The sequence below is a fragment of the Melanostigma gelatinosum genome (assembly GCF_949748355.1).
Source record: "Melanostigma gelatinosum genome assembly, chromosome: 15".
NCBI classification, from domain to species: Eukaryota; Metazoa; Chordata; class Actinopteri; order Perciformes; family Zoarcidae; genus Melanostigma; species Melanostigma gelatinosum.
In genome coordinates, this window is record NC_136648.1 from 7,945,245 (window position 1) to 7,972,078 (window position 26,834).

General features: G+C 41.2%; 2 protein-coding genes across 7 annotated transcripts in view; both read right to left on the reverse strand.

Moving 5' to 3' along the window:
• Nucleotides 1-2,035: 2,035 nt before the first annotated feature.
• On the reverse strand, nucleotides 2,036-17,550 carry mfsd14a2 (major facilitator superfamily domain containing 14A2). Its single transcript, XM_079285335.1, has 12 exons — nucleotides 17,367-17,550; nucleotides 14,642-14,737; nucleotides 12,139-12,201; nucleotides 10,683-10,810; nucleotides 10,387-10,501; nucleotides 9,971-10,189; nucleotides 9,246-9,359; nucleotides 8,170-8,241; nucleotides 7,552-7,664; nucleotides 6,027-6,124; nucleotides 5,404-5,561; nucleotides 2,036-5,316 (listed from the first exon to the last, which is right to left on the reverse strand). The coding sequence occupies exons 1-12, from the start codon at nucleotides 17,448-17,450 to the stop codon at nucleotides 5,104-5,106; spliced, it is 1,473 nt and encodes a 490-aa protein (XP_079141461.1). The 5' UTR covers nucleotides 17,451-17,550; the 3' UTR covers nucleotides 2,036-5,103.
• An 853-nt stretch (nucleotides 17,551-18,403) lies between these two features.
• LOC306788651 (myosin IXb) overlaps nucleotides 18,404-26,834 on the reverse strand; it is a 28,427-nt gene continuing 19,996 nt past the window's right edge. For 4 of the 6 annotated variants that reach the window (XM_079284240.1, XM_079284243.1, XM_079284239.1 and 1 more), the window contains 16 exons: nucleotides 26,206-26,312; nucleotides 25,998-26,077; nucleotides 25,428-25,612; nucleotides 24,689-24,793; nucleotides 24,366-24,539; nucleotides 24,220-24,264; nucleotides 24,013-24,124; nucleotides 23,822-23,895; nucleotides 23,539-23,731; nucleotides 23,026-23,154; nucleotides 22,390-22,495; nucleotides 22,029-22,160; nucleotides 21,600-21,723; nucleotides 21,146-21,246; nucleotides 20,922-21,046; nucleotides 18,404-20,439 (listed from right to left, as the gene is read on the reverse strand). In XM_079284240.1, coding sequence (XP_079140366.1) covers nucleotides 20,171-20,439; nucleotides 20,922-21,046; nucleotides 21,146-21,246; nucleotides 21,600-21,723; nucleotides 22,029-22,160; nucleotides 22,390-22,495; nucleotides 23,026-23,154; nucleotides 23,539-23,731; nucleotides 23,822-23,895; nucleotides 24,013-24,124; nucleotides 24,220-24,264; nucleotides 24,366-24,539; nucleotides 24,689-24,793; nucleotides 25,428-25,612; nucleotides 25,998-26,077; nucleotides 26,206-26,312 — 2,061 coding nt within the window. In that variant the 3' untranslated portion in view covers nucleotides 18,404-20,170. Of the gene's footprint in view, nucleotides 20,440-20,909; nucleotides 21,047-21,145; nucleotides 21,247-21,599; nucleotides 21,724-22,028; nucleotides 22,161-22,389; nucleotides 22,496-23,025; nucleotides 23,155-23,538; nucleotides 23,732-23,821; nucleotides 23,896-24,012; nucleotides 24,125-24,219; nucleotides 24,265-24,365; nucleotides 24,540-24,688; nucleotides 24,794-25,427; nucleotides 25,613-25,997; nucleotides 26,078-26,205; nucleotides 26,313-26,834 lie in introns of all 6 variants that reach the window. The other 2 variants (XM_079284241.1, XM_079284244.1) reach the window with 2 other exon arrangements.

Here is a 26,834-nt window from a genome sequence, read left to right on the forward strand (position 1 = left end):
ACAGGTTCACACAGACCTGTTTGACCGGAAGAACAATGAGGGTTCACACATGATTCATTCCAGGGCTCTTCCTAGACGCCAGTACGCTACACGTCTCCACCACAGGAAAAGATGCTGCCGCGTGTCAGGGCCGAGTGGGACATCCACCACTGGGCCCGCTTCCTCTTCCCACTGCGTCAATGGTTCTAAAGAAAGATTTCTTCCTGCCGACAGCTGAAGTATTCGCAAAGACAATACGTTAAGTTTTGTGGCCCGAGCTTGATGGATGCGCTGCCTCTCTGAGGTTAATGGACAATCACATTTATAGTGTCGGTGCTGTGGACCGTGTATGGCCTGCAGCCAAGACCAGGAGGCCGGTTTTCAAACATCTAAGCACTCTTCCACTCTCATGCACCTAACTGAAGCCTGGAAAGTAAATGTGCTATGACAGCGACTCTGCATCACAATACATTCCAGCAGCTCCCCCAAATTGTCACACGGCCTCTTTTTATCCCCAACACGAGCACAAAGAAACAACGGGGGGAAACTCTAGAGGGGCCCTCTAGACGAGAGGGGCCCTTTCACACGCACGCCTTGGAAGTGATCAGGTCGCTTCTCTAAAGCGCTCAGTGAAGTTTCTCTTGTTAAAACATGCCCAATCCCTTCCCTGCCAGAGAGATGTTAATCCCAACAAGGCTGTGAGCCCCTATTTCCCAGAGAGTTGGAGCCCGCTGTTTGTTGAGGAGTTAGCTACAAGCACTGGAGGCTGCACGTTACAACATCCACCCCCTCTGCCTTTTAGTGCCAGGAGTGCATCACATGGGGGGAAAAACTAAAAACGTTATATGTCAAACATGTGTCTGCAAGCCTTTACATGTAGAGGGAGCTAAAATCAAAGTGTGATATAAAACTGTAGCAAGGTGGTCATCTTTCTTTGACCATCATCTAGGTTTTTGAAGGCCCCATGTAGACATAAGAGACCCGTTCTACTAAACCACCACCTCGGTGCCCAGTGCCGTTAGAAAGCTTCTCATGAGCCAATGAGCATGGATTACAGTTAGTCTTATTATTATCATCTCCTCTATCCCAGGTCAAGACCACGCAGCACCCGTTGCTCCACTTTGACTACTTCATCGCATCCCAGCCGATAGGACACACCGGCGAGGCAGACCGCTCCGGCACGCAGAGATCATTCTGTAGACGTGGAGGGAAATGTCCCACGAGTGGCTGACGAGACTTCGCCGTTTAGGTAGACCGATCTCTTTCAAGAGCAGGAGTGAAAGTGACGCGAAAGCACCATTCATCTCTTGGAGGATCGCGTTGGCACATTTCTCTCCTTTTTTTTTTGCAAATCCCAATGGGGGAACCTTTTCATACACCAGACAACCGTTTCTAAATAAAACTGACATTAAGTTTTGAGCACATCAACACTCTTGGTAGCATGCTTTTGTGTCTGTGTGCACTCAGCAATCACTTAAAATAAACATTTAACACGGAGAATGATGAAAAAGAATCATAAAATCACATCTCCCCCCTCAGCTGCTTTTGATAATAACTTATATTATTCTGGCGCTGAAATTGCTCGATATATCGGATCGAACCGCCCTCGCCTAGTGCACACGTGTTCAGGGGAAAGCAGGGTGGTGGCCTTGTTCAGGGTTTCTGCCAGACTTTACTACTGCCTCCATGTGGCTTTAACAAAGACCACCGAAAGTAAATAAGCTTAGGTCTGTGTATTAATAACAGTCGAGTATACACAGTGTCTAAGTGGAGGAAAGCATTTGAGCCTCAATAGAACTCAGAAGGGCAGGATTACCAAACAAACATCCAACATGTTGGAGCATGAATCAAAAAGTCCGGTGTTGTGAATATTAAGTGAAAGCTGAATGGAGTAGAACCGTTTGTAGTGGGATCTAATGGGATTCAGCAGACATCAAATTCAGGATCTGCATTTTAAACACTTACAGGAATTATGAATTGGAAAAATTAACCCGAATGATACGTGAAGTATGGTGAACACCCCAAAAACCCACAAAGGCAAACTCAAACATTTCATTGTACAATAAACCTTTAATAAATAGTTTGTCATTAGTTTCCCATATTTACATAATAACCACCATTTACTTATGTTGCCACACTCATTTCTTGGCTAATTTAGGCACACAAAGAGAGAGAGAGATAGAGAGAGAGAGAGAGAAGGGGGTTCAGGCCACAAACCACATCGTACTAAAAACAGGAGTGGCCAGTAGGTAAGTCTTGAGAAATATAGAATAATAATTGCACCATACAACCAAATAGAGCCAAGAGGCGGCCGTCTCCTTGAGCAATAAATATATACACTTGATGTACGTACGAGGAATTTTAGTACATTTACAGTCGGCCGCTCGAAAGCTGTACGAGTGCACGTGGGGCTGGTGCAGAATCTTACCAGTTTTAGTAGGATCTGAATTCATGGGTTTACCAATGTGTTGGTCCAATAAATGTTAAATACAAAAAGTATGCTATTCAGAGATGAAATCAGCATCAATGGCCTTCTGTCTAGTAACACCCCTTCTGAAATAATAATAGCGGTCAACATGTACAGCTGGGCGTTGAACATTCAGTGTTTTGTTATCATCTACTGCTACATTGGGGAAAAATATCAAATATAACGAACCACAGTGAAATGCTCGTTATTAAACGAAGATTGAAATCAAAAGACAGATCGATGGACATTTGATCATTTTACCATCTCGCCACAATGTTGAAGATTCCTAAAAAAAAAATTACTGGATGAAGTTTTTAAAAAGCTAGAAAAAAATAAAAATAAAAAAAGGAAGAATTCAGCTAAAAAATTAAGACAAGAAAAAGCAAAAAGAGAAAAATATTCAAATCACTCAAGTGAACAAGCACACAAACACACAGTATGAAAACCAGAACAAAATTGGCACAAAATATACGACGTCCATTTCTCTTCAGATAGACGTTAAACAGCATGAAACCCATCGTAAGCTACTCATCCACACCAGGTCAGATTTGGCTATTTAAATGCACACGAGGCATTTTGTAAATCAAATTTTGAAATTTGGAACATGTACCAGTTGCTGAACAAACCAGTATGTGAACAAAGGGAACACAGCGTCACTGATGCAGCCACCAAAACCAGGAGCAGTTCATGTTCAACCTGCGCCGCCTACTGGCAAGAAAGATAACAGCAGCACATTAGACCTGCAGACAGATGTGTGCTGATGTGCACCACCCACAGCAAAGAAACACAACATGCTGCAGTTATGACACCCGTGTGCGTATTTAAGGTTTTACATCCTGCTACATTATATTCAACATGTTGACTGGATCATTCTTCTTATCAAAGCCCTCCTGGTTACTTTGAAGGTTAATAGAATTTGTTGTTTTTGTGGGAAAGGTTCTCTAAATAATTCTGTGTCGTTTTGTGTTGTTGATAATAGGTATTGCTTGATTAGGATGCCAGCACTGTTGTGTTTTTATGAATGAATTGAATCTTGACTGACACTTAATGCTCTATTTTTACTGCATCGTAGTAAACGAGTTTTTGTGGGAAAATGTAAAACCTTAAAAAAAAAAAACATCTTTTAAAAAGACAAATGCGAAACTGTAACGGCTGCCAAATTTGTAGCAGCTTTTAAGTTCCTTGTCTCAAACCAGTAAGTCTAAACTACTGAAGCCTGGTAAATGTCAGTTTGAAGCCAGTTCCTTGAGATCTAAAACTTCTACCATTTGTTTGTTACGGTTTGGGACATTTGCAGTGCCTGTTAATAAGTGCTTGTATGGAAGCTTAAATGTCGGGGGCTTCTGTGAAACCGTTTCATTCTTCATATTACGACTGTAGAAATGTGTATCCGCCACTTCACATCAGACTCAATCTTTGAATTATCGACCGCAGCAGCACGAGTGATATTCTGTTTAACCCAATGATATTAATTCAAAGACTCCGTATTAACAGTCGGCGCCAACACCAACGTGCCGATAGAGACGCTCTAGCTCCAGAGGCTTGTAAAATAAAAACATGGTTCTGTAAGTTCTGATGGTGATGCATGCCGGGAAACAAAGTAAGAGAAAGGGCATGAAAATAAAAAGTTTGCAACTGCTCCGATGGGAGCGATAGCGCACGATTACAGAGCCTTTTCAGACCTCTGTCTTCATACAGGTTATTACGTAATTAATATATATATTTATATTAATTCACTTCGAGGCAAGATTTGACTAAAAACTTGAAGCACAACTAGCCTTCAGTTCGAACAGAGAAAAATATACAACCCAAACTGTACTACTGGTCTAGAGAATGGCAAGTAAACACTGAACAGCTTCAGCTAATAAAGTGGTCTCTCTCGCACACTTCTCTCTGTCAGAAGTGTGACGTTTAAACAAAGTGTGGTCTTAAGAAGCTGCTTTTTTAAAAATTTTTATTTGAACTGGTTGCCCCGTCCTGACCTAGATTAGACAGGCGCCTCTCCATACACTGGTTTGCAGAAACTCCTCGTAGGTGAACAGTTGCTGTGCATTCAGAGGAAGAACTGTGTTCCCTTCTCGGACGCTTTAACAGAGACGAGCGTCACAACTGAATTTAGCTTGTGAAAGACCAGCAGACGAGCGCTCAACCCACCGTTTGTCACACTCCCGTTGAACAAACAGACAAAGTTACCACGTCACTGGCTACTGAAGAATCACAGGTATTTCGTAACATTTGATAGCCACCCCACTCACACTCTAAACCAAATCACTCCACTTCTGTTTTACACCGGGAGGGCACAAGCTGTTGTATGCTCCACTCTGTTACCGCTTTATAGAAACCAAGGATTAGAGTCCAGCTCAGCAAGACACGCGCACACCTTTCCACTGCAGCCCAAAAGAATACTCAACACAATCTCTTCATACAGGGTTTTTAGAGAGTCCTCACAACACCCCGCTTTAAAAAAGAAAGAAAGAAAAAGGGCCGCTAAGGGAGGAGGGCACACTTTTGTGCCGTGGACACAAACACCTCTTCATGGCACTTTGAGTCTGATGTGTGCCTGAGGTGAGAGTGTGTCCGTGTGGTTAAATGTGTATTTATGTCTGTGTGTGCGGGGGTGTTGGGTTGGAGCGCTGTCTGCCCCCCCTTAGCTGTGGTTATACACTGCTGTCCTCCAGCAGCGGCTCCTTGCCCTCGGCCCCGCTGCCCTGAGGGCTGTGGGAGTGACTCTGGGCCCCGTTGCTGTGCTTCTTATAGGCGCCGGGCCTCTGGCCGGGCCCCGTGTGCTCCGGGATAAACAGGGCCACCAGCAGGGACAGCAGCACTGAGCATGCACCAAACAGGAAGGGAGGACCTGGGATGATGGCACTCTGAAAAGAGACAAACATGTTTGTTTAAGCACAGCTACCAGATGTGCCACTTACTCTTTTGTATGTGGAACAGCATTGAGTGTCTACCTCATCGGTGGGGTTGGCCATGTTGGGTTTGGCACCTTTCTCAGAGCCGTCCGTGTCGGTCAGCTCCACGTGGAACAAGTAGAAGACAAAACCGTAAAGAGCAGGGCCCAAACCGTTACAGAGGCCCCGGATTCCAGTAATCATCCCCTGGACAACACCTGCAGGGGGACAGATATGAACACAACACCGTCAGGAACATCTCGAACAGACGTTACATTTCAGCAGCCAATCAGAATGAGTTAATTGCCAATTAAAAATGTATGCTGTAGATCAACGAGCTGGACAGCAGTGAATACTTGTGTTTATCCCTCCTCTTGCTGGTGTATCAGTGTGCAACGACGCCCTCTTTGTCAACAAATGAAAAGTGCACTGAACTTAAATACTTTTAATGTACCGACAGCAACGTGTGCATTGCATCTGGAATGGAAAACTGGAATATTAAAGCAGCTAAATGTAGCATTGAATGTAGGATAAAATACTTCGCCGTGTTCACTTTTACTGCGATTAAATATTCAATCATTTAAACAACAACTTAGCTTATTTAAGCGGTTTGTGTTGAGACATGAATAAATACTGATGCTTGCTTATTTGATCAAACAGATGTTGACAGTCGAGTGACTCACCTTGTTGGTCGGGTTCTGCATTACGGGACACGATGGCGCTGATGGCGGGGAAAGTGATGCTGGACATGGCGGCAACCGCTCCAGCAGCCCACATCATCCTACAACCAACAACACACGCTCGTTCAGGATACAAACAAAACGTTTTTTAACCCTTCAAGAATTGGATTAATACAAGTCCTAGAAGGGTTTTTACACTTACTATGGCTTAAAAAAAAAAAAAAAAAAAAAAGAAGAAGAAAAGAACAACCTCTAAATCAATTGTGGAAAATGTGCTTCTGTAACCAAACTGAAGCAATATACTAAAACAAAGCAGCGACTGAGCCTCAGAGTAAAAAATGTGAAATGCCAAAGCTAATTTTGAGATAGTTGTACTTCCTATTCAATTCATGAAAGACTAAAACCATGAGAATGATTTGAATGTTTTTGTTTTCAATCATCATTTAAATGTTGAGACTCTAGAAGTAATGGATACCGTTTTTCCTTTGTGAACATGGAACAGCCTGACCTATTTAACTGAATTTCCTGGGTATTGATCAAAGCAGAGCGCAGCAACAAGACAACATGTTGTGAATGCTTTTATTCAGAATCTATATTACGGGTCACTCTGCCCTCACCACCGGGCAGCGGCAACAAGACAAACTGACGCAGTTGCTATGATCTATGACTCGTAAAAGCACCTTTTGAAACATTAGTTTTACTACTGCTTTGATGTTTTGAAAGGCACTGAATCTCAAAGTGTAACTTCCATGACAGTAAAGTGCCTGCACAAAAGAAAATCATTTTACTTTGGTCAAGCTAAATCTTTTGAGTTACAACACTATATTGATGCCGTTCTAGAGTCTCAGCGATCAGATTACTGTCTCACCAGCTTTTGAATAAGGCTATGCTGCCCTCTGGTGGTTTGTCAGAGCATTACAATGACAAGAAACTAATGCAAAAGATGGGAATAGTGCCTGTGTGTGCAGTGTTAACTCGAGGATTGGGCCTGTTGGAGGTTGTTGACTCGGATTATAGATTCTGGTTGATATCCGACCGCGCTTTAGGTTCTTGGAATATTATTTGATGAACGTTGACAGCAAACATTTGTCATAAAAGGTATTTTGTGATTATTTTTTACTTGGAAGTTTAAAAAGAGAAATAGAAACACTATCTTGCCATGCACGAGTTAAATATTTTCCGTTTTACTGGGGTTGAATGAGCCATCATCATCTGACTCAAAAGTGTTATGCCTACGACTGTGGTGTTGCACAATGCTGCAGGAAATGCCTAGTCATATTAGACTTCCTTCCTTACTTGCTTGTTTGAATTATACTGCTGTGTGATCACATTTATCCGTATCACCTCCATCTGAAGCTTGCACATGCGTCTGAACCTGAGCTGCAGATGGCGGCACGGAAAACCAAACTTCTCTTTCAGGAATCGAAAAATATATTTCTCAATTGATTTCTGGTTCTTAAGAGTGTGGGGTGTCGGCCCCTTCGAATGAATGCAGTGGAAAGGCGAGCGTGTGTTTGACGTTACTGACCAGGGCTGAGAGCCGAAGCCGTACCACGCCAGCTGTAGGATCTGGAAGCCGAGGCCGAGCAGGATTGTGTTCTTATTCCCGATGGACCGCATCAGGATCCCCAACACCACCGTCTGCAGAACCACAGTACACACAAGTAACCTCTAAGGAAGCGTCATGTAGCAAATAGTTTGAATCATTCGCAATGCCCTGGAGGCTTTGATCAATCTACGGACAGAAAGGTTATCTGCAGCAATATTCAAAATAAACTACCCACTCAAATGTTAAAATTGGCTTCTGTGATAGAAATAATAGTGTTACTCAGTTTACCGTCTACTCTGTTCACACATCTGTCATGTCTGTCTGTTGAAAGGTTTTTGTGGAGTTTGTCCTGATCCACACTGACTCTAAGGACAGAGGGTGTGTTGCGCTGCACAGATTCTAAAGCGCTGTGATGCAAATTTGTGATATACAAATCAAGTTTGACTGGACTTCAACTTTTGTCTCTGGAAAATGTGCAACTTTTCACCATCTGCCAAGTTAAAAAACACTTAAGAGTAACAATAATAAAACTCCAAACAGGAGGAGGAGACGGCTCAATTTGACATGTAATTCAACAGCAGAAGTGTTTTTCAGTACCTGGGCTATTATCGAGAGGATCCCCACCACAGCGATAAAGGCAGCCACTGTCTCTGATGAGAAGCTTATGACCTGAGGGTGAGACAGCGTTCCGATAACACGAGTCAGGACATGAGAAGACAAGCACAGTCAGAGACACACAAGAGAAGTTTATCAGACCCAAAGCCTTCCCCCATTTTTCACCCAACACTAAAGGAAGAAGGGGGTTTGTTTGTGCTGCTTTTGTGTACAACTGCATTTTGGAAAAACAAAAAGGTGCTCCTCTTTTCCATCTAGGTCAAATATGCTGCCCGTTATCTCCTTCAATACAGGCAGCCTCAGGAGTAGGGCAGCTGGTGCGAGGTGTGTTTCATTTATGACAGTGAATGTGGAGAGATATACGATAACGTCGGCAGAAAGGGAACTGGAATGTGTGAACAGTAATGTGAGCCTCAACGCTCCAGAACTACTTTGCGGTTAGTTTTTTTTAAAGATTGTATGCATTTCAGACTTGCCCGACTGGTTCACCCGACATCGTTCACACAAACTGAACACGCCTCATTTCAAGCAGTTAAAAAAACAAATAAGGAGATCGCGTCATGACAGGAGCTTCTAGAAGCTACTGTACCTTTAAAGAACGACGGAACAAGTCTAATTCAGGCTATTTGTGCTATTAAAATACATCAGTTTTCCTGCGGTAGCATTTTGCTGAGACACCTAATGAATTTGCTCCCACGCTGCTGAGCAAACCTGCCGATCCAATTTTAAAGTGATGTCGGAACAAGTGTGTTGGGAGAAGCTCTTCAGAAACGATTCCCTGTGTTTTCCAGCTTTTTATTAGCAAAACAAAATGGCTTAAGTATGCCGCTGCCACATTAATACCAAACATAACTTCATGTAAGAAAGCAGTGTCTATTTCAAATATCACAATAATGAATTAAATCACAATTCCATGTCCCATTTCGATGAGTAGGTGCTATTAAATGTGGTGTAAAAGTGGCCATGACGCGTGTAAACGATGTTCGTTTGGATAACCTGCGTGTTTAACTCAGTCATGTTTATGTTCTTCCTGGAAGTGTAAAAGAGCAGAGCGTTACCTGTCTGAGATAGAGGAAGAAGCTGGAGTACTGGCCGGCCTCGGGGAGGTAGGAGAGGAACACTGTGATACAGATGAGGAGCACCGTGGAGTCCTGGCCCACCTTACGCAGAGACTGTTAAGAGAACAGGAAGACAGACATGAGCAATGTTAGCGGAGACCATTTAACATTGTCTCCTACTTTAATAAGCCTTAATTAAAACGTCTCCTTGCCCAACGCCCTACCATAATCACCATGATATTTTAGATATCTTCCAAAGTCATTGTTACTTTAGGACAACATTTCCTCCGTTTCTTGTTTTGTTTCTCTGGACAGTGTTTTTTGATGAGACACCCTCATACTGCCGACAATTAACTTACTTACTTACAAACTTACACACAGGTGTTGGTGAGATTAAAATCTTTTGTACGCAGTAAAGCCTCATTGGTCTTTTTATTGGTAGAGAGATTAATTGTAGGAGATGAAACTTCCATCCCATGCCTCTCGTTTAGCTTAAATATATTTTATTCATTTCCATCCAGGTGTTAAAGAAGAAAAAGAAGACTAGTACCAGAGTACTTTGATGTCAAAGCGTGTGGAGGCTACACTAAATGCGTCCAGGTTGGCAGGTTTGCAAAACAACAACAGAGCTGATGAAACACACTGCAATCAACTGCTGTTTGGTGAGAATACCGGGTCACAGCAGAGTGAAAACAACCAACAGAATGTGTCACGTTGTTACTCACAGCGAAGGGGTCTGCCTGTTCCCAGGAGATGGGTGCTCCCCATGACGCTGGCCTCATCTTCTCCGGCAGCGACTCTGGTACGGCCACCAGGATGAAGCAGATGTCCAGCAGGGCAATGGCCGTGGCCAGGATCACCACCAAGGTGTCGCCGTAGGTCACCGATAAGTAGGCTCCGATGGCCGGGCTGGTAACCAGGCTGGCTGCAAAGGTAGCGGATACCTGGAGGGAGCGAGATGCAGAGCTGAGCCAAACAGGAAGGGGTCGATCTTGTCTTTTAATGCATTTATAGTTTCTAATTGTTAGGACTCTTTGGTTGAGAACTATAGGCATAATTCCTCACTGATAAACTGCCTCATAATCATTCATTTAAAAGACGCATATCTTAACAGGACTGTTTTGGTGAACCATGTCCTTACCAAACCGTAGGCTGTGCTCCTCTCATGCTCCTGCGTGATATCCGCCACGTAGGCAAAGATTACAGAAAAGGTGACGGCAAAGACGCCGGACATGGAGATTACTGCAAAGTACCACCTGAAAGAATAAAAGGGTTTTGGCTTTGAACATTGTCATTTTACATTTGTGAAGTTTGTGGTGTTGTTAACTGGAGATTTTGGGGCTGTAGTTTATTCTGTTGTTGCATTACAGTACTTCACCGTCGACCTAAAATCAAGACAGAATAATTGGATAGCGCTGTTGGCGTTTTTGCACTCACCATGGGCTGATCTTCATCAGTGGAATGGGTGCACACGTGAAGAAGACCGTTAGCAGCAAGAAGGATTTGCGTCCCCAAACATCTGACAACGCTCCAATCAGCGGAGCGCTGAGAAATGATAATAGGCCCTGGAGAGGATGAGAGAGAGAAAGATGGGACAGAAAGGGAGATGTTTCAGAAAAGTGCTGACAACGTGAGTGAAGTTAACACTCAGATTCACAGGGACTGTGATTCAAGTACACGTACCCTGTCAACACAGAAACCTGCAACGTACAAAACATTACTCTAATCTATGTATGATTGATTACTGGCCTTGTGGCTCACTCACAAGCAAATGCACACCAGCCACAGATGTAAAACATTTCCCTCTAGAGCCATACTGGCATGAAAGCAACCAACATCTATTGTTTAGGCAATTTAAAGTATTTTAAATGGTCTGGAATGTCTGATATCACCAGGTTATTGTAGGTGGCAGACTTGAAAAAAAAAAAAAAAATTTCCTACTTCAAATAAAGACAAAATAAAACAAGACAAGAACAAAGGACCTTGAGCTCATTGGTTTGAGGTTGTTTTGAAGTAAAAACAAAAACAGATGATCTTTGAAATGTTATCATCTGGTTATTTAGTATTTTTTTTATTTGAATTTTTATATTTGTGTGTGACCACAAAATGGTTTTATCATAAAAAAAATATTATTCACAGACAAGCGGCGACCATGCTTAAGCACGCTTTACACATGGATGTACGCACAATAATTGTGGCGGTTCTCATCTCAGGCTGACAGATCAGGTGGTCCCTGTCCTCCTCAACCAGTTTCCTTTTTTGGCTTTAGGGGCCATGTTTCACTCTTGTACAACAACTTCACCGCTTTCGCCACGATACAACTCTCGGTACAGGTAACGTATATCCTTTTATAGAGAAAAGGGGGCGTGGCAATATGCCAATTGCAAATAGCAGGCACACACCTGTCAATTTAGAATGTCTGTATTTTGCATGTGCGCAAAGTAGTACGATTTCTATGCACATATGACTGAATGAGCCCCAATGAAAACAGAAAATCTAAAATAATTACAAGCATGCACTCCAACTATCTTTAGACAGACTCTCCTTATAGGGACCATGAAGGTGCACTCTGATATATTCTGTAGCCAGCTGGAGAACCTGCTGGGGTAACGAGACAGCTTGCAGGTGTTCACATGGAACTCCATCAGAGTTAAGCAGGGCGTCACTGAACAAGAGAGCACATGCTCAGCAAAATACTCTAAGTGCAAATAAAAGCAGAACAAACTTGCTGAAGAACAATGTTTGTTAACAGCTGCTGTAGTGCTAAAAACCCCAAAAGCACAGGACTGCTGGCATGCATTACTGTATGGCTTTTTGTTCCCTGAAATATATCGTGTCACCGCTATATTGCGGTCATAAGAGACAGAATATTCTGTGTGTACTGATAACTTACCTTGACACCATGGATAAGTCCATTCATCAGGAATGTGTGTTGGGGGAATGTCTGGTGTAATACCTGGAGAACAAACGGATAACACCGCATGAAACCACATTATGCACACAGTTTGCGTCACATTTTAAACAATGACCTAAAGTGTTTTTACAGAGTTAAACGACAACTAGGGAGCAAAACAACTATGACGCCACTGGACTCAACTCTACCAAATGATGAGAAAATAAAACATGAATTCAATCACGTCTATGGCAGGATGTGTAAACTTGTCACTGTAATGAAAAACAAAAATATTGTACGTGCACTACAGTAAACATAAATATCTTACATTTGATGCGTTTTCTGAGACCAAACAGGGATATGACTCACGTGTTGAGAATCATTAACCAATTCACATAATTACCAGGAAAACAAACAAAAGCACACAAACAGAAAATATGGACAAATTGTGCATATTTACTAAAATACATTCACCTCTCTCTCCTCTTTCCATTTCAAAATGATAACAGATTCCAAAGATCTCATGTTTAAATAAAATAAAACACTTGATAATAAGATAAAAACAAGATAAAAACAAAAATACACAGAATGCATAACTTGAGATGGAAAATTAAACCCACCGCAACACAATAATGATAAAAAATCCGCACCCATATTTGCAGCATGTAAACACTGCAGCAGCATCAAAAGGTCTTCATTACTTTCTACTTCTGTGGTGGAAACTCTCAAGTGCACTCACCACCAAATGTAGTGAAAAGCTAGAATCCCTCTGCAGATAAACATTAGTCATTCCTCATGAGAGTGCTACATCCTGTTACATTAGTCAAAAAACCAGAGTATAGATTTAAATAAATTGTCGGCACTACTATCCCACAGGAGTTGTACCGAACATGTTTTGTGTTCTGAGACAAATAGTCCTAAGCTACAACAATAGTACTGTTCCCCGTTCCAGTAACCACTGTTAGCTCTGCCAGCACTTTTACCGTTGTTTACACAATTAGCAACGTGAGCTACAAGACGCCAGCTTGGCCGTCTCCATGTTGAGAGCTGATAAGATGCAATATAAATGCTCCCAATCTTGTATATAGCACCTACAATGAAACAATAAAAAATTTGATTTTTAAAGCTTTCTTATGAACTTTTCAGTTTTTGATGATGCTTTGTTTACCGCTGCGGTCTAACAAAAAGAACGCATTTAAGAAGAATGGGTAAATGCTGTGTGAAAGAGCTTAGAGAGACTAGAAAGGCGCTATATATAAATGCAACTGCATTTACCAAGTACATTAAAGTATTTCAGGATATGTACAGTCATGTTCTTACAATACCGTATATTTTTGAGAATGCAGAGGGGGAAAAGATAGTCCAGCTTAAAGTCCGTACAGTTAGCATCATTGACACTGTGAGAACATGACGCCTTGGTTTAAATGAGGACATTTGGAGCTAGACAAAGACTAAATAACAGGAACTAGTTATTGATTAGTGGTACAGAAGGAACAGCTCATGGCATGGCTGAGAATCTCCTCTCGTCCTCAGAGTCAGTTACCCCACACACACACACACAAAGAGTGTGAACGCTCGGTGGCGACGGTTGCTGCTGGATACTAATGAAGCAGTACACTCATTGGGCGCAGTGAAGCAGTCCCTCTCATCTTCAGGCGCCCTCTGATTAGTCCAAAATGCAAATCCTACCTCCGCCCAGTGATCTTGGGGGCAACAAACCCCCAGTAATTAAGGCTTTACAAACCTCCAGTAATTAATGCATAAGAGTTACACATCTAACCACCTCTTCAAACAAGAGACTGCTGGAAAGCATGCATTGCATAAGCCTGTCTGGTTCACGTCATGTGGCGCACAGATGTTTACTCATTTGTCTGAGATACCAGTTTCTACCCGCAGTCATTTACAAAGAGAAAAAACGTGCAAGTTAAAAAAGAAACGGGACACGATTTAAATAAATACAGTCACTGTCAAAACAAAGACAACTTTCTGTTCTAATAACTAGCTTATTGTTCTTCTGTTGCCAACATTGTTCAAAAATACAAGTTACATTTTGGAAAGACAACCTTCTAAATAACTCTGTCCGAGTTGCTTGTCGCAAATATGTTAACTGAGGTGAATGTGTGGTTGTGTGCTGCGGCCTGACAACACAAACTAGTGACTCCCCCGAAAAGCCTTTTCAACAAAGAGCTGGTGCTCAGACAATCAACAGTTTGATGCCCTTTTCATATTTCTCAGTCCATTAGCGCTTGGCAAAACATCTGCCAACACACACGCACAAAAAAAACAAAACAGAAACTGCATCACACAGGGCCCCACTCATTTGATTAGGAATGCAATCATTCAGAGACACTGATGGGCCTTGTGTGATTCCAGTCAATGGGAAATGTCGCTCTTTGGCCGGGTCACAAGAGAAGAGGTGTAGGCGTATGAATGTATAACTAACGGTTGTGTCAGTTTACATAACAGTGTGTCTACGTGAGAGTGCGTGTTTGTCCGGGCTTACCGTGAGCATTGGGGTGGTGAGAAGACCCCATGCAAAAAACTCCAGGAAGATGACCACCACAGCATGGTAAACACTGGGCTCACCGATTCCCTGAGGCTAGATGGAGACACATAAACAGAAAGGGGATTAGCCAAGAAGCAACACACATTTAGTTTTACAGCATCATAGTGCCTGTAAACGGTAAGACATTAACAGATCGAACCTCAAACTGGGATCTAATTCATAGAAGCTTTCGCCTAACAATAGAGATTGTGCATCACCTGATCCTGTGGGACAGCCCACAGATGGGATAGAGTAAGTAAGCAAATGGGAGACATCGTTTCACTCTGGACTTTTGGAAGGAAGTTATGACTTGGCCAATACAGGGCTGAATGTTGAACTAAACCACCAAAAGAATCAGGATTGCTCTGTGACTTGCATACTTTTTTCCTTCAAATTGAAATATTATCTTCATACTGAAATCTGCTCATGGGACACAATCAACAAGTAGATTTACATCCACACAATTACTGTGATTACTGTACAAACAAATGAAGGGAACTTTTCAAATAAGAAATGTATACGATTCACGGTAACTAAATGAAGTTGACTTTAGAAGATGCTGGATAGTCATAAAAAATGTGCTGCATCCTGGAGACAATTAGGTAATAAAACCCTAATGAAAATGGTATTGATTTCTAAACGGATAAGTTAGAGAAAAAGCTGTATATCTGCTGCGAGATTTATTTTGCCACAAACCATTCTGCATTTTTCTCTCCATTCTACAACATGAGCTTAGTGGTGCCTGCACAAACCATCAATGTCAAAGATCCTAGAACATAAAAGCAAATAAGGTGCATACATGCAAATACTAATTTAAAAGCAGTATTGTGGCTCTTTTAATCCAGTCATACTTACTCTAATTACAACATTAATGTGATTGAGACGACGTTAAGCTGTTTACATGTAATATCAGCTATAGTGCCTTACTATAAGGTGAAGAGAAAGTGTGGTCGAGTGAGCGTGGATGCTGAGCAGAATCTTTCACAGGAACCTCAGATTCCGTATGATGATAATTCTGCGAGACTATAAAGTAGGCCAGGGCCACCTTAACATAGGCATTAGCTGCTAGTTTACTCGCTCGTGTGGTTTTGTCACTTCCCCACAAGGAGAGGGTGAAAGCATCACCAAAAACAAAACAGTCTTGAGGTCCGAGTATAACTGTATAATTCTACTGGTTCATTCAAAGTTGTCGTCGCAGGCAAATCAGAAGAAAGTCTCATCCTTTTTGTTCTGCTTAACCGGAAAAAAAGAGGAACATTCTGCAGCCGTCTCATTATAGGGATGTTGCAACTTCCCCTCCACTGAAATGATGACCAGCTACATCATTAGAGATTACATTTTGCTATTGACTAGTGAGCCTCTAAGCCTATTATATGTAATGACTGGATCAAGGATTGGATGTGGAAAGTGAAATCTTAATGGCTGAGTAGTCAGAAGAGGACACAGTGAGGCAATAACAATGATTTAAAATAAGGCCCTCACTGGAATATAGCCACATCTTGTCAGGTGTTTTAAAAAGAAAAATGTACAGACACAAGGCCATCAACATACTCATCACTGAGAGAAAACAAGTTATTAGTTCTCTTCATTAGGATTACAACTCTGTGCGTCTTCATTTGGATACCCAGAATGTTTGGCATAGCTGTCTACCTGATTACATCACCATCTCTGACGCCTCACTGTATTTATAACAATCATACCATACTCACTCTTTGCCAAAATCCTAAATTTAGGGCAATCGTCACTTTGACCATTTAAAAATGACCCAAATAATTAGAATCTCTGATATGATAGTTGGTCGTCTGTTTGGTCCGTGCATTGAGGAAGGTTGACGCTTCCAGCTAAGGGCATCGTATCACATTATATTATGGTTCGTACCTGGACCACAGGTGCCAATGACCCAGCTGAGTGTACATGCAAACAACAAGCTGACATTTAACCAATCATCAGCACCACATTCTGAACAGACGTCATATAGTTATGAGCTTCGTTACAGGTCTTTAAACAGATGCAGTCAATATGTTTGCTTATCTGAATATGTTTACTTAACGTTAACCGTCGTGCGTGCTTGTGTTCAACCAACGTTGCCAAACCGTTAAAGTATTAAACCACATTATCGGCCAAACACATCTTACGTAGACTGACAAGTTACACTACTTTGTCTCAGAAACAGTTAGCTAGATAATACAATGATTATCAGTTTGTTGCAGCAAGATAAAAAAATAACCCCAATTAGACACATGCTAGAGAGCTAACGTTAGTGCCAGTTTGTGCTTTATAAAGCACCGTCACGCGTAATTTTGAAGATTTGAACAAACATGAGACACCATTAAACATTAACTGCTTGTTTAAAGTTAGACTAAATAGCATTGTGGTTAAGTGAGATACTGTGCGGTGATAAATAAATACACACCGAACGTTAGCATTACCAGGGCTGACGTGTAAACGACTAGGCCGCTCACATTAGCCACTTCAGAGCTAACGTTAGCTGTGTTAGCCGCACGGACTCAGCAAACGGTTAACGGGATAAACCATTAAAGACAGAAAGATATAAACAAATGGCGCTACGACTGCTATGTTTTTCATGAAATAAACAAGGCTACTAACTAATTTCAGCAGCCGAGAGCCAGTTTAGCTCAGCGGCAAAGCTCACTTAACGAAGATAAATAAATATTTAACTCACACTTCCTCCATCTTTTATTATAATTTTCTTTGCAAGAAGAATGCTGCGGTTCAGCCGCTTTTTCTTCTTTTTCTCCCCCGTCATTGTTAACTTATGTCCATTCTTGGTGTTAGAGGGTCATCGTTGCTCCTATCAAAACTAAAACAATCTACTGATTTCGGCTACAAAGCTCATAACACCTCGGAAGTCGGCTATAGGCAGCTAGCAGTGAGCTACCTAAATGATGATTTCTCCACCTCACTTCAACCCTTCTTCCTGAACTAAACGTAGACCCGCCCTTCCAGTGCAACACCGTTCAACGATTGGCTGTCTGATGCACGCGCACGTCCAAACTGTGGTTCTGATTGGTTAAGAAAAAAATTTGGCGCTACCCATCTTCAAATGGCGATTTGCGAACATCACACCGCGGGTTCGGGTGTACAAGAGGAAATACCTTATATGGTGAATGGCTGAGTTTATCAAGAAAGTGTACACGATGTTCAGCTACTTCCACAAAAACAATAATAACAATTCAGAGTCGACATAACAAAAAAAATTAAATAAATAGAGGGGTGCAAGTCCTTTAATCTCTTTTCTTACACTAATTTCAGATTAGTCATTTTTGTTGTTGTCAAAAGTGGGAGAATTACCTTTTCTGGTACCTACTTTGGAAGTGCCCATACGTACAGTATGTGTGATGTTTTTGTATGTGTGCTGCTTTATATATTATATTAGCTTATTTGTCATATTTTGTTAAGTTGAAAAGGTTATAGGTTGTTGTCCCCTGTCTATGTACTGGAAAATTAGTAGAACATGAGAGACATTTACACAACCCAATAAAATACAATGCAGGCTCACAATAACAAATGATATACCGGTATGTCTTTGTAGAATACATCATGAATGAGAACATATTGCTAACATCAGTTTAAATTTAAAAAACACCATAAAAATAATGACAAAATGGCAAAGTATGGTGTAGTAATGTGGTAGATATCGGTTCAACAGTAAATAAAAGGACACACACCATCAAAGCAAACAATGCCTATAGAGCTTTACATTTTATTGACTTAAATAAAGTGTTAGAAATCCATTTGAAATGAAAGAAGACAGGAGAAAATCAATTTTCTTGGCTGATTGTTTATATTGTTACCATTACAAGTGATTCAAAATATCCCAAAATTAAGTTGTCTAGCTTCCAATTTACATTAGAGTTCATTTTAGGTCATCAAATCAAGTGTTTTTCATTTCTGGGAAGAGAAAACTTTTGTGCTGGAAAACTGTCACAGAGTGTGTGTAACTGTGGGAAATTTACAGCGAGTCACTAAAAAAAACTGGAAGTTTGGACATCTGAAATGCACACTTAGTGAAGATCAGGGATATAACGTTACATCATAAAACATGAGAGCTGTATTTCAAAAAATGAAGATCTGGAATGAGTAATTTCACCAACAATGCAAAGGATCACCGACGAACAAGTCTGAATTAACATGTCTGTTACATTGAATAGATAAACATTTTGCCCAGAATGGTCTGCTGTAGCTGTTATTTTCCTCCATGATCTCATTGACGTAAAAGGGCAGTTCTTAAACTCCCACCTGAAGTACAACTTCCACACATAATACACTAAATACGTGGTTCCAGATATATTTCATCCATTTAACCATTCAAAATAAATCATATTAAATTTGTTTTTATATTATATCTATTGTGCAATATCCTGTGGTATTAGTATAGTCCAGTAAAGTATAAATTTGTAGCAACAAATCATGGAACCCATTGCGTTCCCCCCCAGCTTTAATCAACAGCGTGGTCTTTCAATAAATACAATAGAGACAGGAAAAAGCGCCACAGGAATAAATGTAATATAGCATCTCGAAAAATATAAAATCTGGTCTTGTTTCTAACCGGTTTCTGTTCAGACAACATTTCATGTTCTTTTTAATGTTGGGCAGTGTTTCTACAGTATTTTTTTTTTATGCCTAATGTTTGAACAGAATATGCAATATTCTGTTAAGAGACTTGTCATTGTCAAAGCTGCAGTATTGGTTATAGACATCTGTAATACAGCATGAGACATTTGAAAATGGTCAGTTTATTACACAAAAGTCAAACCCTGAGGATGTTCACCCCAATATGCATTATTCTGTGTAAAATGTACAGGCATGCATGTTTTAAAAAAAACCTACATGTACAGACAAAACATTTACTTTGTGAAACTGCACAGCCAAGAGAAGTCTCAGAGGGAAGCATTTTCAGTCGTTCTAAAAGGCAGCAATGTGACCATTCCCCTTTCAGGTGTATTGAATCAGTGGTCAGTCACAGTAATGCCACAGGAACATGAAGAGCAGAAATGCCCTGAAACACAATGTCGCTGTGTATAATCAAGAAGCAGTCCGATTCTCCTACCAGCCTTTTTGGTAGACTTAAAAGACATTTTTCCCCCACAAACACCATAAAAATCCCATTAATACCACAGTGGTGGAGCGCAGAATAATGTACACCAGTAAAGGAGGGACTTGTATCCTTAGTTGCTCACCATGTTTTTCTCTATAGATGACACACTGCTGGTCACACAGCTTCACAAAAGTACCTACCTTTTATAAAATGTCAACTGTACATTTTTGAAATCTGTTTTAAATCACATACAGGGCATAGAATATGAAGAGGCTCCGTACGATCTACCGTCGCAAAGCACTTTGTTTCCATAGCAGCATTGAAAAATGGAAGAAGTCTACAAAACAAAGTGCACAGTTATTTTTTTTGACATTCACACATCTTTTAACACATTCTTGGGGATATTCCAATTATTACAACTTGTGGTGTTATGTGCAGGTTAAATCTTCATCCTCATCGATGTAAGGGATGTCCAGGTCATCAAATCTCCTACTGGACGTTTTGTTGGTGATGTGGGGCTGGTCGTCGGGCAGGAAGCACATGGATTGGGTAACATCTGTCATTCGTCCCGGTGCGAACTCTCTCTGGGCATCATCTATCGGAGACATCAGACTTCTGACTCTCTGCGCCAGGTCAGCGGGTTTAGGTGGGCAGTCGGGTCTCTGGGTTTTCAATCGCATGGTCACCTTTCTTGGTACTAGAAACATCAGATTGGCAAACATTTCTGGTATGAGCTTGTAGTACACACACACACACACACACACACAGTCAATCCCAAGTCCTTGTGTTGGTTTGATATTGTAGCTTAATTTTGGAAACAATGAACAAAAGACTTTTGATATAAATAGAATCAGTACTGGGGGTGAACAGGCAGTATATGATGAAAGAGTATATGAAGTGTGCAGTGGTGTGATGTAAAGGCAGGTTTGATTGTTTTTTTGGCCATGTCCAGACTTTATCCCTGTGTAAAAAGAACACAGCCCTCTCATGAATTAGTATGAGGCTAGTCCAGCGACAAACAACAATAACAACGCAGGATCGTCCTGCAAAAAAGCTGTTGTTGTCTCAGTTGGGTGAAAAAACGACCTAATCACATCAACATTTTTGTTGTTCTTTTTTTCTAGTGAACCGTCTCTTTAGATCCATAGGAAGGTGAAAATACTATACCTCCCTACTGACCTTCTGAGTCCTGGCTGCCCAGGATGTCGTCTTGACTGTCTGAGCTCATCGACGACGATGAGTCCAGGTTGTCATTGTCAGATTGGTCTTCCTCCAGGTCAGGTAACCTGCAGGCCAAGTCCACCCTGGAAATAACAAAACAAGATATTATTATTCAAACTCATGTCATTTATCGGCATTACCCAACCGGGCATTTAACTTCAATGAAAAGAATCTCAGCTCACTTTTCTTGCTTGATGGATTTGATCCTATCGATGAGGGTCCTCTCCATTTCGTCAGAATTTGTTTGGGCTGGAACATACAGCTCTGAAGGCTTTTCAACAACCTGCACAGAGATCACAGTGGTTGGAGTAGGTTTGGGTTTCAGCTGATAAATTAAACCAAATTCCCTTCAAAACCAAATTCACTTTATTCCAAAAAAAATGAGCTACAACTGTAATATACTCTTAAGAATGTAAAGGTTTATCCATCAAGTCATTTAGATGCGAAAAAGGTGTTTTTTCTTTGATTAAACATTATATGCATTAAATATTGGGTGACAGTGTGGCTAACTCTGTCTTATACTGGCCATCTCCCAGTTTTCCTCAGTATTATGAATCTTATTCCAGCCAGATTGATTGATGTAAAAACTGAAATTGACCCAGGTGTCATTCTTTTGGTCCTGAAGTTTTCCCTCACCGTGTTTTGTCTCCTCAGTTTGAGCTGATTGACAGCCAGGGCCTCCGCGTATTCCAGCTCCTGGATATTCTGCATCTTCTCATTGTAGCGTCTGAGCTGCTCAGAGATCAGGATATCAACACACCTGCAGGCAACACGGTCAAAGATGAATACACCCCCATAAAAACAATGTCCGTCTCTAGAAATACATAGCGTGTATCCAAGAGCACGTACAGTATTTTGAAGCCAGGCGACCCCACCTAGACTGATCCCTACCGATGACCTCTTTATGATCCATACACATTTTTGGATTGTATATATTGTATTTATATTTTGTACCTTATTGTTATCTTAGACTTCTTACATTTGCACTCTTTCCACTTTGTATTGCAAAATTGCAAATAAATAAAATAAAATGTCCTGAAGAGTGGAGTGTGCGGTATCACTCACATTGTAGTCTTGCCCACATCCTTCATACCCAGGAAGGGGTCATCCACATCAGGTGAACGCAGTACGCAGGGAGCAAACACGATAGCAAGAGAGCTTGGTGACATCTTATTGTGCTCTTCCTCCTTTGCAACCCTAAAAAAAAAAAAAAAAAAAGAAAAAGACACTCACATGAAGCTCTCAAAGGACTTTTATCTCACACAAGTCGACAACAGAATCAAATAATCACTGTGAGGAGTGGCGGATTCTTCGCATCACACATTTTAGAATATTGTGGAAATCTTTTTTTTTTTGGCAACAGACAGGACGTAAGCATTACAGTTAATGAGTAGACGCAGAAGAAGGGAATAAGGGATCGTCCTACCTGACAAGGTGAAAGATGAGTCGCTCCAACGTGTTGTAATTGGCAGGCGGAAGTTCATCAACCTTTTGGTATACAGCCCTTATCCTCTCAGCTTTCTCTGGCAGCTCTGGGGGCAAAAAAAACACACGAGATCAACAGGGTTGTCCTTCAAACAAAGGATTTTGGCGTCTAATCGATTAGTTGATTTAATCGACAGATCTGAAGAACCAAGATTCTCCACACAAAAGCAACACGATAACGTTTACCAGGAACGTGCATATAAGTTTCTTTGAAATCGGTCAGTCAGCATGAGAAAACATTTAAAAAATGACTAATTGCCGAAAGAAATCTTAGATGACTAAAACCCAAATAACAGATTAGTTGACTAATCGACTTAGTCCTAGAGATCAATCAACTTCAAAAACTGGTCAGAGTAAACATTCATATCAGGAATTTCTATCACTTATGACAAGTAGATCACAAGTAAAGCTGAAAGGATTATTCTTATTCATTGATCGGCAACTATTTTAATAATTGATTCATCGTTAAGTAATTTTCTAGCAAATAAGCCAAAAGAAGAGACGAGTTGCAGCTTCTCCAATGTGGGGATTGCCTGTTTTTTTCCCAGTTTGAGACATACCATCAATATTTACTCACCCACGGCATGCAGGAAGTCGCTGTAGAGGGAGAAGGTCATGAGGGGGTCCGGCAGCTCTCTGAGCCAACGCTTAACCAGACCTGTGATAGTGTGGATGGGGTAGTTGTCTAAACATGGCCCTTCAGGATCTAATGCCACAAAACAGAAAAACACAGATGAAACGCACCAAAAAGCATACAATAATATTATTATGACTTTTCATTCCTCATAATCAGGGGTCAAAGGATGTGATTAAAAGTATTGCGTTTTGTAGTTCCTTAAAATTGTTTTAAAAACACAGCATACAAGGTATCATGAGTTCTGAAGTTATTATTTCCCTTAATTTCAACAAATAAGTAAACATACACAATAACAGAGGAGCGAAAGAATGTAGAGTGAATATGGGAAATCCTGTGGCTGCAATGTTACGTTGAACTCTAACATAAACTGACTAATCTGAATAGATTTGTTGGGTTCCTAAAACAACATTGTGTGCATAACAAGTTGAGGCAGGTGTGCAGAGCATTACTTACCAGTCTGCAGAATCTGGTGGAGCTCCCTCGCTCGGTGGGTTGAGCCCGACTTGCGGTAAATACCCTCCGTGTAGAGGCCGTTCAGCTCCATGTGCATCAGCAACAACTCCACCACTTTGGGCACAGGGTTGGCTTTACTGGCGAGGACAGACACCTGCACCCCAAAGTGAAGGGAGCCCGGTACACTGTCATCCTATCACAAGAAAAAGACAAGAGGAGGTTAAAATAAAGTTATTCTGTCATGATATGGTATTTGTAGGAGTATTTAAAAATGTTCATCTACCTGTCTGGCACAGAGTGTCGAGCAATCTGTGATGATTTTGGACAGGCATTTCTTGTGACATATTAACTTGCAAGCTTAAAATAAAAAACAGAGGGGAGAAAAAATAAAGTTCAATTTAATTGTGTCCCTCTTTTAAACAACAAAAAAAAAATGCCGCCACATTTTGTGTTCATGCAGCTCTTTGAACTCACCACTGCACATGTAGGCTTTCTCCATTCCCCAGATGTAAGAGCCACACAAGTCACACGACTGCATGATGTTCACCTGGTATGTGCTGAACAGGTGATCCAGAGGACTATTAGGCTGAAGAGAGAGGATGTACAGACAATGCACTGGGATGATTTACATGGACGTGCAATGCAAAACCCTCACAATGCAGAGAATGATATTCAACGTACACATTTTTCCTTTTTCCTCCTCTTCTTCGTCGTCGTCTTGGTGGCCTGAGAGAAGCCAGAAGTGAGATTTAGGAACGAGTCAAGGGATAGTTTATACCCACCAAGTCGTTTAGAGACTGACGATTGACTGAAAATCTCGGATTTACCTTGGCTGGTTCAGACTCCACTCGTTTTAGCTCGCCCCTTATAAAGCCGTCCAGCACAGACTGAAACAAGTTGACCACCAACGAGACATCCGTCTTCTTCTTCTTGGACCCTGCTAGTGTGTTCACTTTGTTGCGGTAGCCCTTCATCAGATCTTTGTAGCCAATTTGGGGCTTCTGTTGGTCGCAGAGCATTCATGAAAAGTCAGTGACCACTTTCCATCGTCTTAATTTGGCTCGTTTGTAAGACATTCAGCAGCAGAACAACAATAAGTGACTTAATGGTTCAGACTTACAGATTGTACAGAGGAAGAAGCTGAACTGACCTTGACGGAGTACATGCCTTTGATGGTATCTCTGAACTGCATAGTGGCTGAGAGGAAGATGCTCTCTGTTGGTGACAGATCTTTTCTACTTCGCAGCTCATTCACCTGAGGAAAGTACATCAAATTGAGCGAGTTTTAAAATTTGACCTTTGTTGAACCTTTACTTTTAGCAGGATAGTCCCATCGGGATTTATAATCTCTTTTCCAAGGGAGTCTTCCCCAAGAAGGCAGCAAATAAGTTTCACATAAAAGTACAAATTACAGACTTAAAAACAAAACAACTAATTTTATTAGATTCATTTATGAATTAATAAAGTTGTTCATTAACAGTTTAAATAGCCCTTAATCCTGTTTTTAAAATCTTGCATGTTTACAAAATAATCTAGTTTAAAATGACTCTGTAGCACTTTTACCAAAGTTATTTCACAGTGTCCCCCCCCCCCCCAGTTACACATTCATTTCATAATGCCACTTTTAACAACATTGTTGTTGTTGGTTATGTACACCATATCGCCCCTCAGCCACTCACACTGCCCCATCCATGACAGCTAGATGCGTGTGCTAAATGTCTATTCTGTGGATAGATAAAAAGTGTGAGATTCTGTAGCTGGGCGACAGTATATGACTGCATATCTACAGTAGAAACAAGTGAGAGCCATATGCGTGTCAAGATTTGAACGTGCTGAAAGTAAACCCCGAGTTAGCCGCTCTCCTCCTCCTCCTCCGGCGTAGACCTCACCTGAATGCCGAGGAATTCGTCCAGGTTTCGCAGCTCGTTGGGGTCGGTGATCTCGCGGTCCAGAGACGTGTTGCACTGCAACGCCCGTGTGGCCCGGCTGATTCGAATGGTCTGGTTTCGGCTGACCCTCTCACTGCCCTGGTTTGGCCTGTGGTAGGGATTTGGAGTGTAGCTGGCCAAGGTGACTGCAGCCAGACGAGGGAGATGTGGCATTATTAGTCCGACACGGCAATTAAACATTTTAACAAGAAATCTACTGGTGATGAACAGGATTTTTCCTCAAGATGATCAGAAAATAACCTCCAGATGGCAGTAAAGATAAGTGTGTTAACCAGTGATGTATGATGGTAAACGGTGACTTCTACTCGTTAGATCCAGTAAACACCAACATCATAAGACAAACTGCATACAATAAACTGAGTGTTTCCTCTTTCCTTTAGACCGTGTCCCACATACATTCACCACAGTGCTTTCAACTGTCCCTTTTGCGTCATATTTAAAGTGAAGGAGTATATTTCTAATACTCTGCATTGTACAACTAAATATATTAAGATTGCTGCTTTTGGTCACCTGTTTTATTTGATGGAGGGTCGTTGACCGGGGAATATTTAGGCGCCCGCTTTTTCAGGAATCTGCTGAGAAACCAAATCCTGTACAAAAGACAGTCTGTATCACCTCCATGCAGCAACATATCAACGACAGTAAGTATTGTTAAAACATGAAGCTCGGTCCTGAAAACATTAAACAATTTCCTTTGAACTGAGCGAGAGAGTTTTACCTCTCAGGAGTTGTGAGTTGTGATTGGTTCGATCCCTGTTGTCCCGAGTCCTCATTGGTGCTCTTGGCTAGAAAACTGAACCTTGACCCATCAGTTTCTGCTGGTGTCTGCAACAGTATCAAAACATGAACATGCTCTCAGCCAAAATACATAACTTGCTAACCAAAAACTCGAAAGAACAAACTATCGTAAGAAAAACCACCTTTCCCCGCCATGCAGCGGCTGCACCACCACCACCAAACCAGGCCACATAAAACTGATGTATTATTAGCAACATAGCGGTAGTCCTTCACCATAAGTCATGCAAAGCTGCACTGTCTCCTGCCACCAGCTGAACGGTGACCTTTTTGGATTTAAATCAGTATGAGCAAAGTTAGTACATATATCAATAACATTGTGTTAAAACGTTTGTTATTTACAGATTCAAGTGATTCTTAAATCTTCCCCTGTTTATATGTTCATTATTAAATGTGAGTTTTTGTGAGTAACAATATTCCAGTGATGTTTATTCAATGATTAGTTTGTTAGCATACCATGTACAGTAGATTACAGTGTGTCCATGACAAAAGACTGAACAAAAATCAAATAGTGTCATATCATTGCCTAAATCAGATTCATCAATCATAATT

Excerpts from the sequence above, each read along its gene's own strand:
- mfsd14a2 (XM_079285335.1), bottom strand. The coding sequence starts at position 17,450 with ATGACGGGGGAGAAAAAGAAGAAAAAGCGGCTGAACCGCAGCATTCTT. Across the intron at positions 14,738-17,366 it reads TAATAAAAGATGGAGGAAGT|CCTCAGGGAATCGGTGAGCC; the intron begins GTGAGTTAAATA and ends GTCTCCATCTAG. Across the intron at positions 5,317-5,403 it reads TGGCCAACCCCACCGATGAG|AGTGCCATCATCCCAGGTCC; the intron begins GTAGACACTCAA and ends GTCTCTTTTCAG.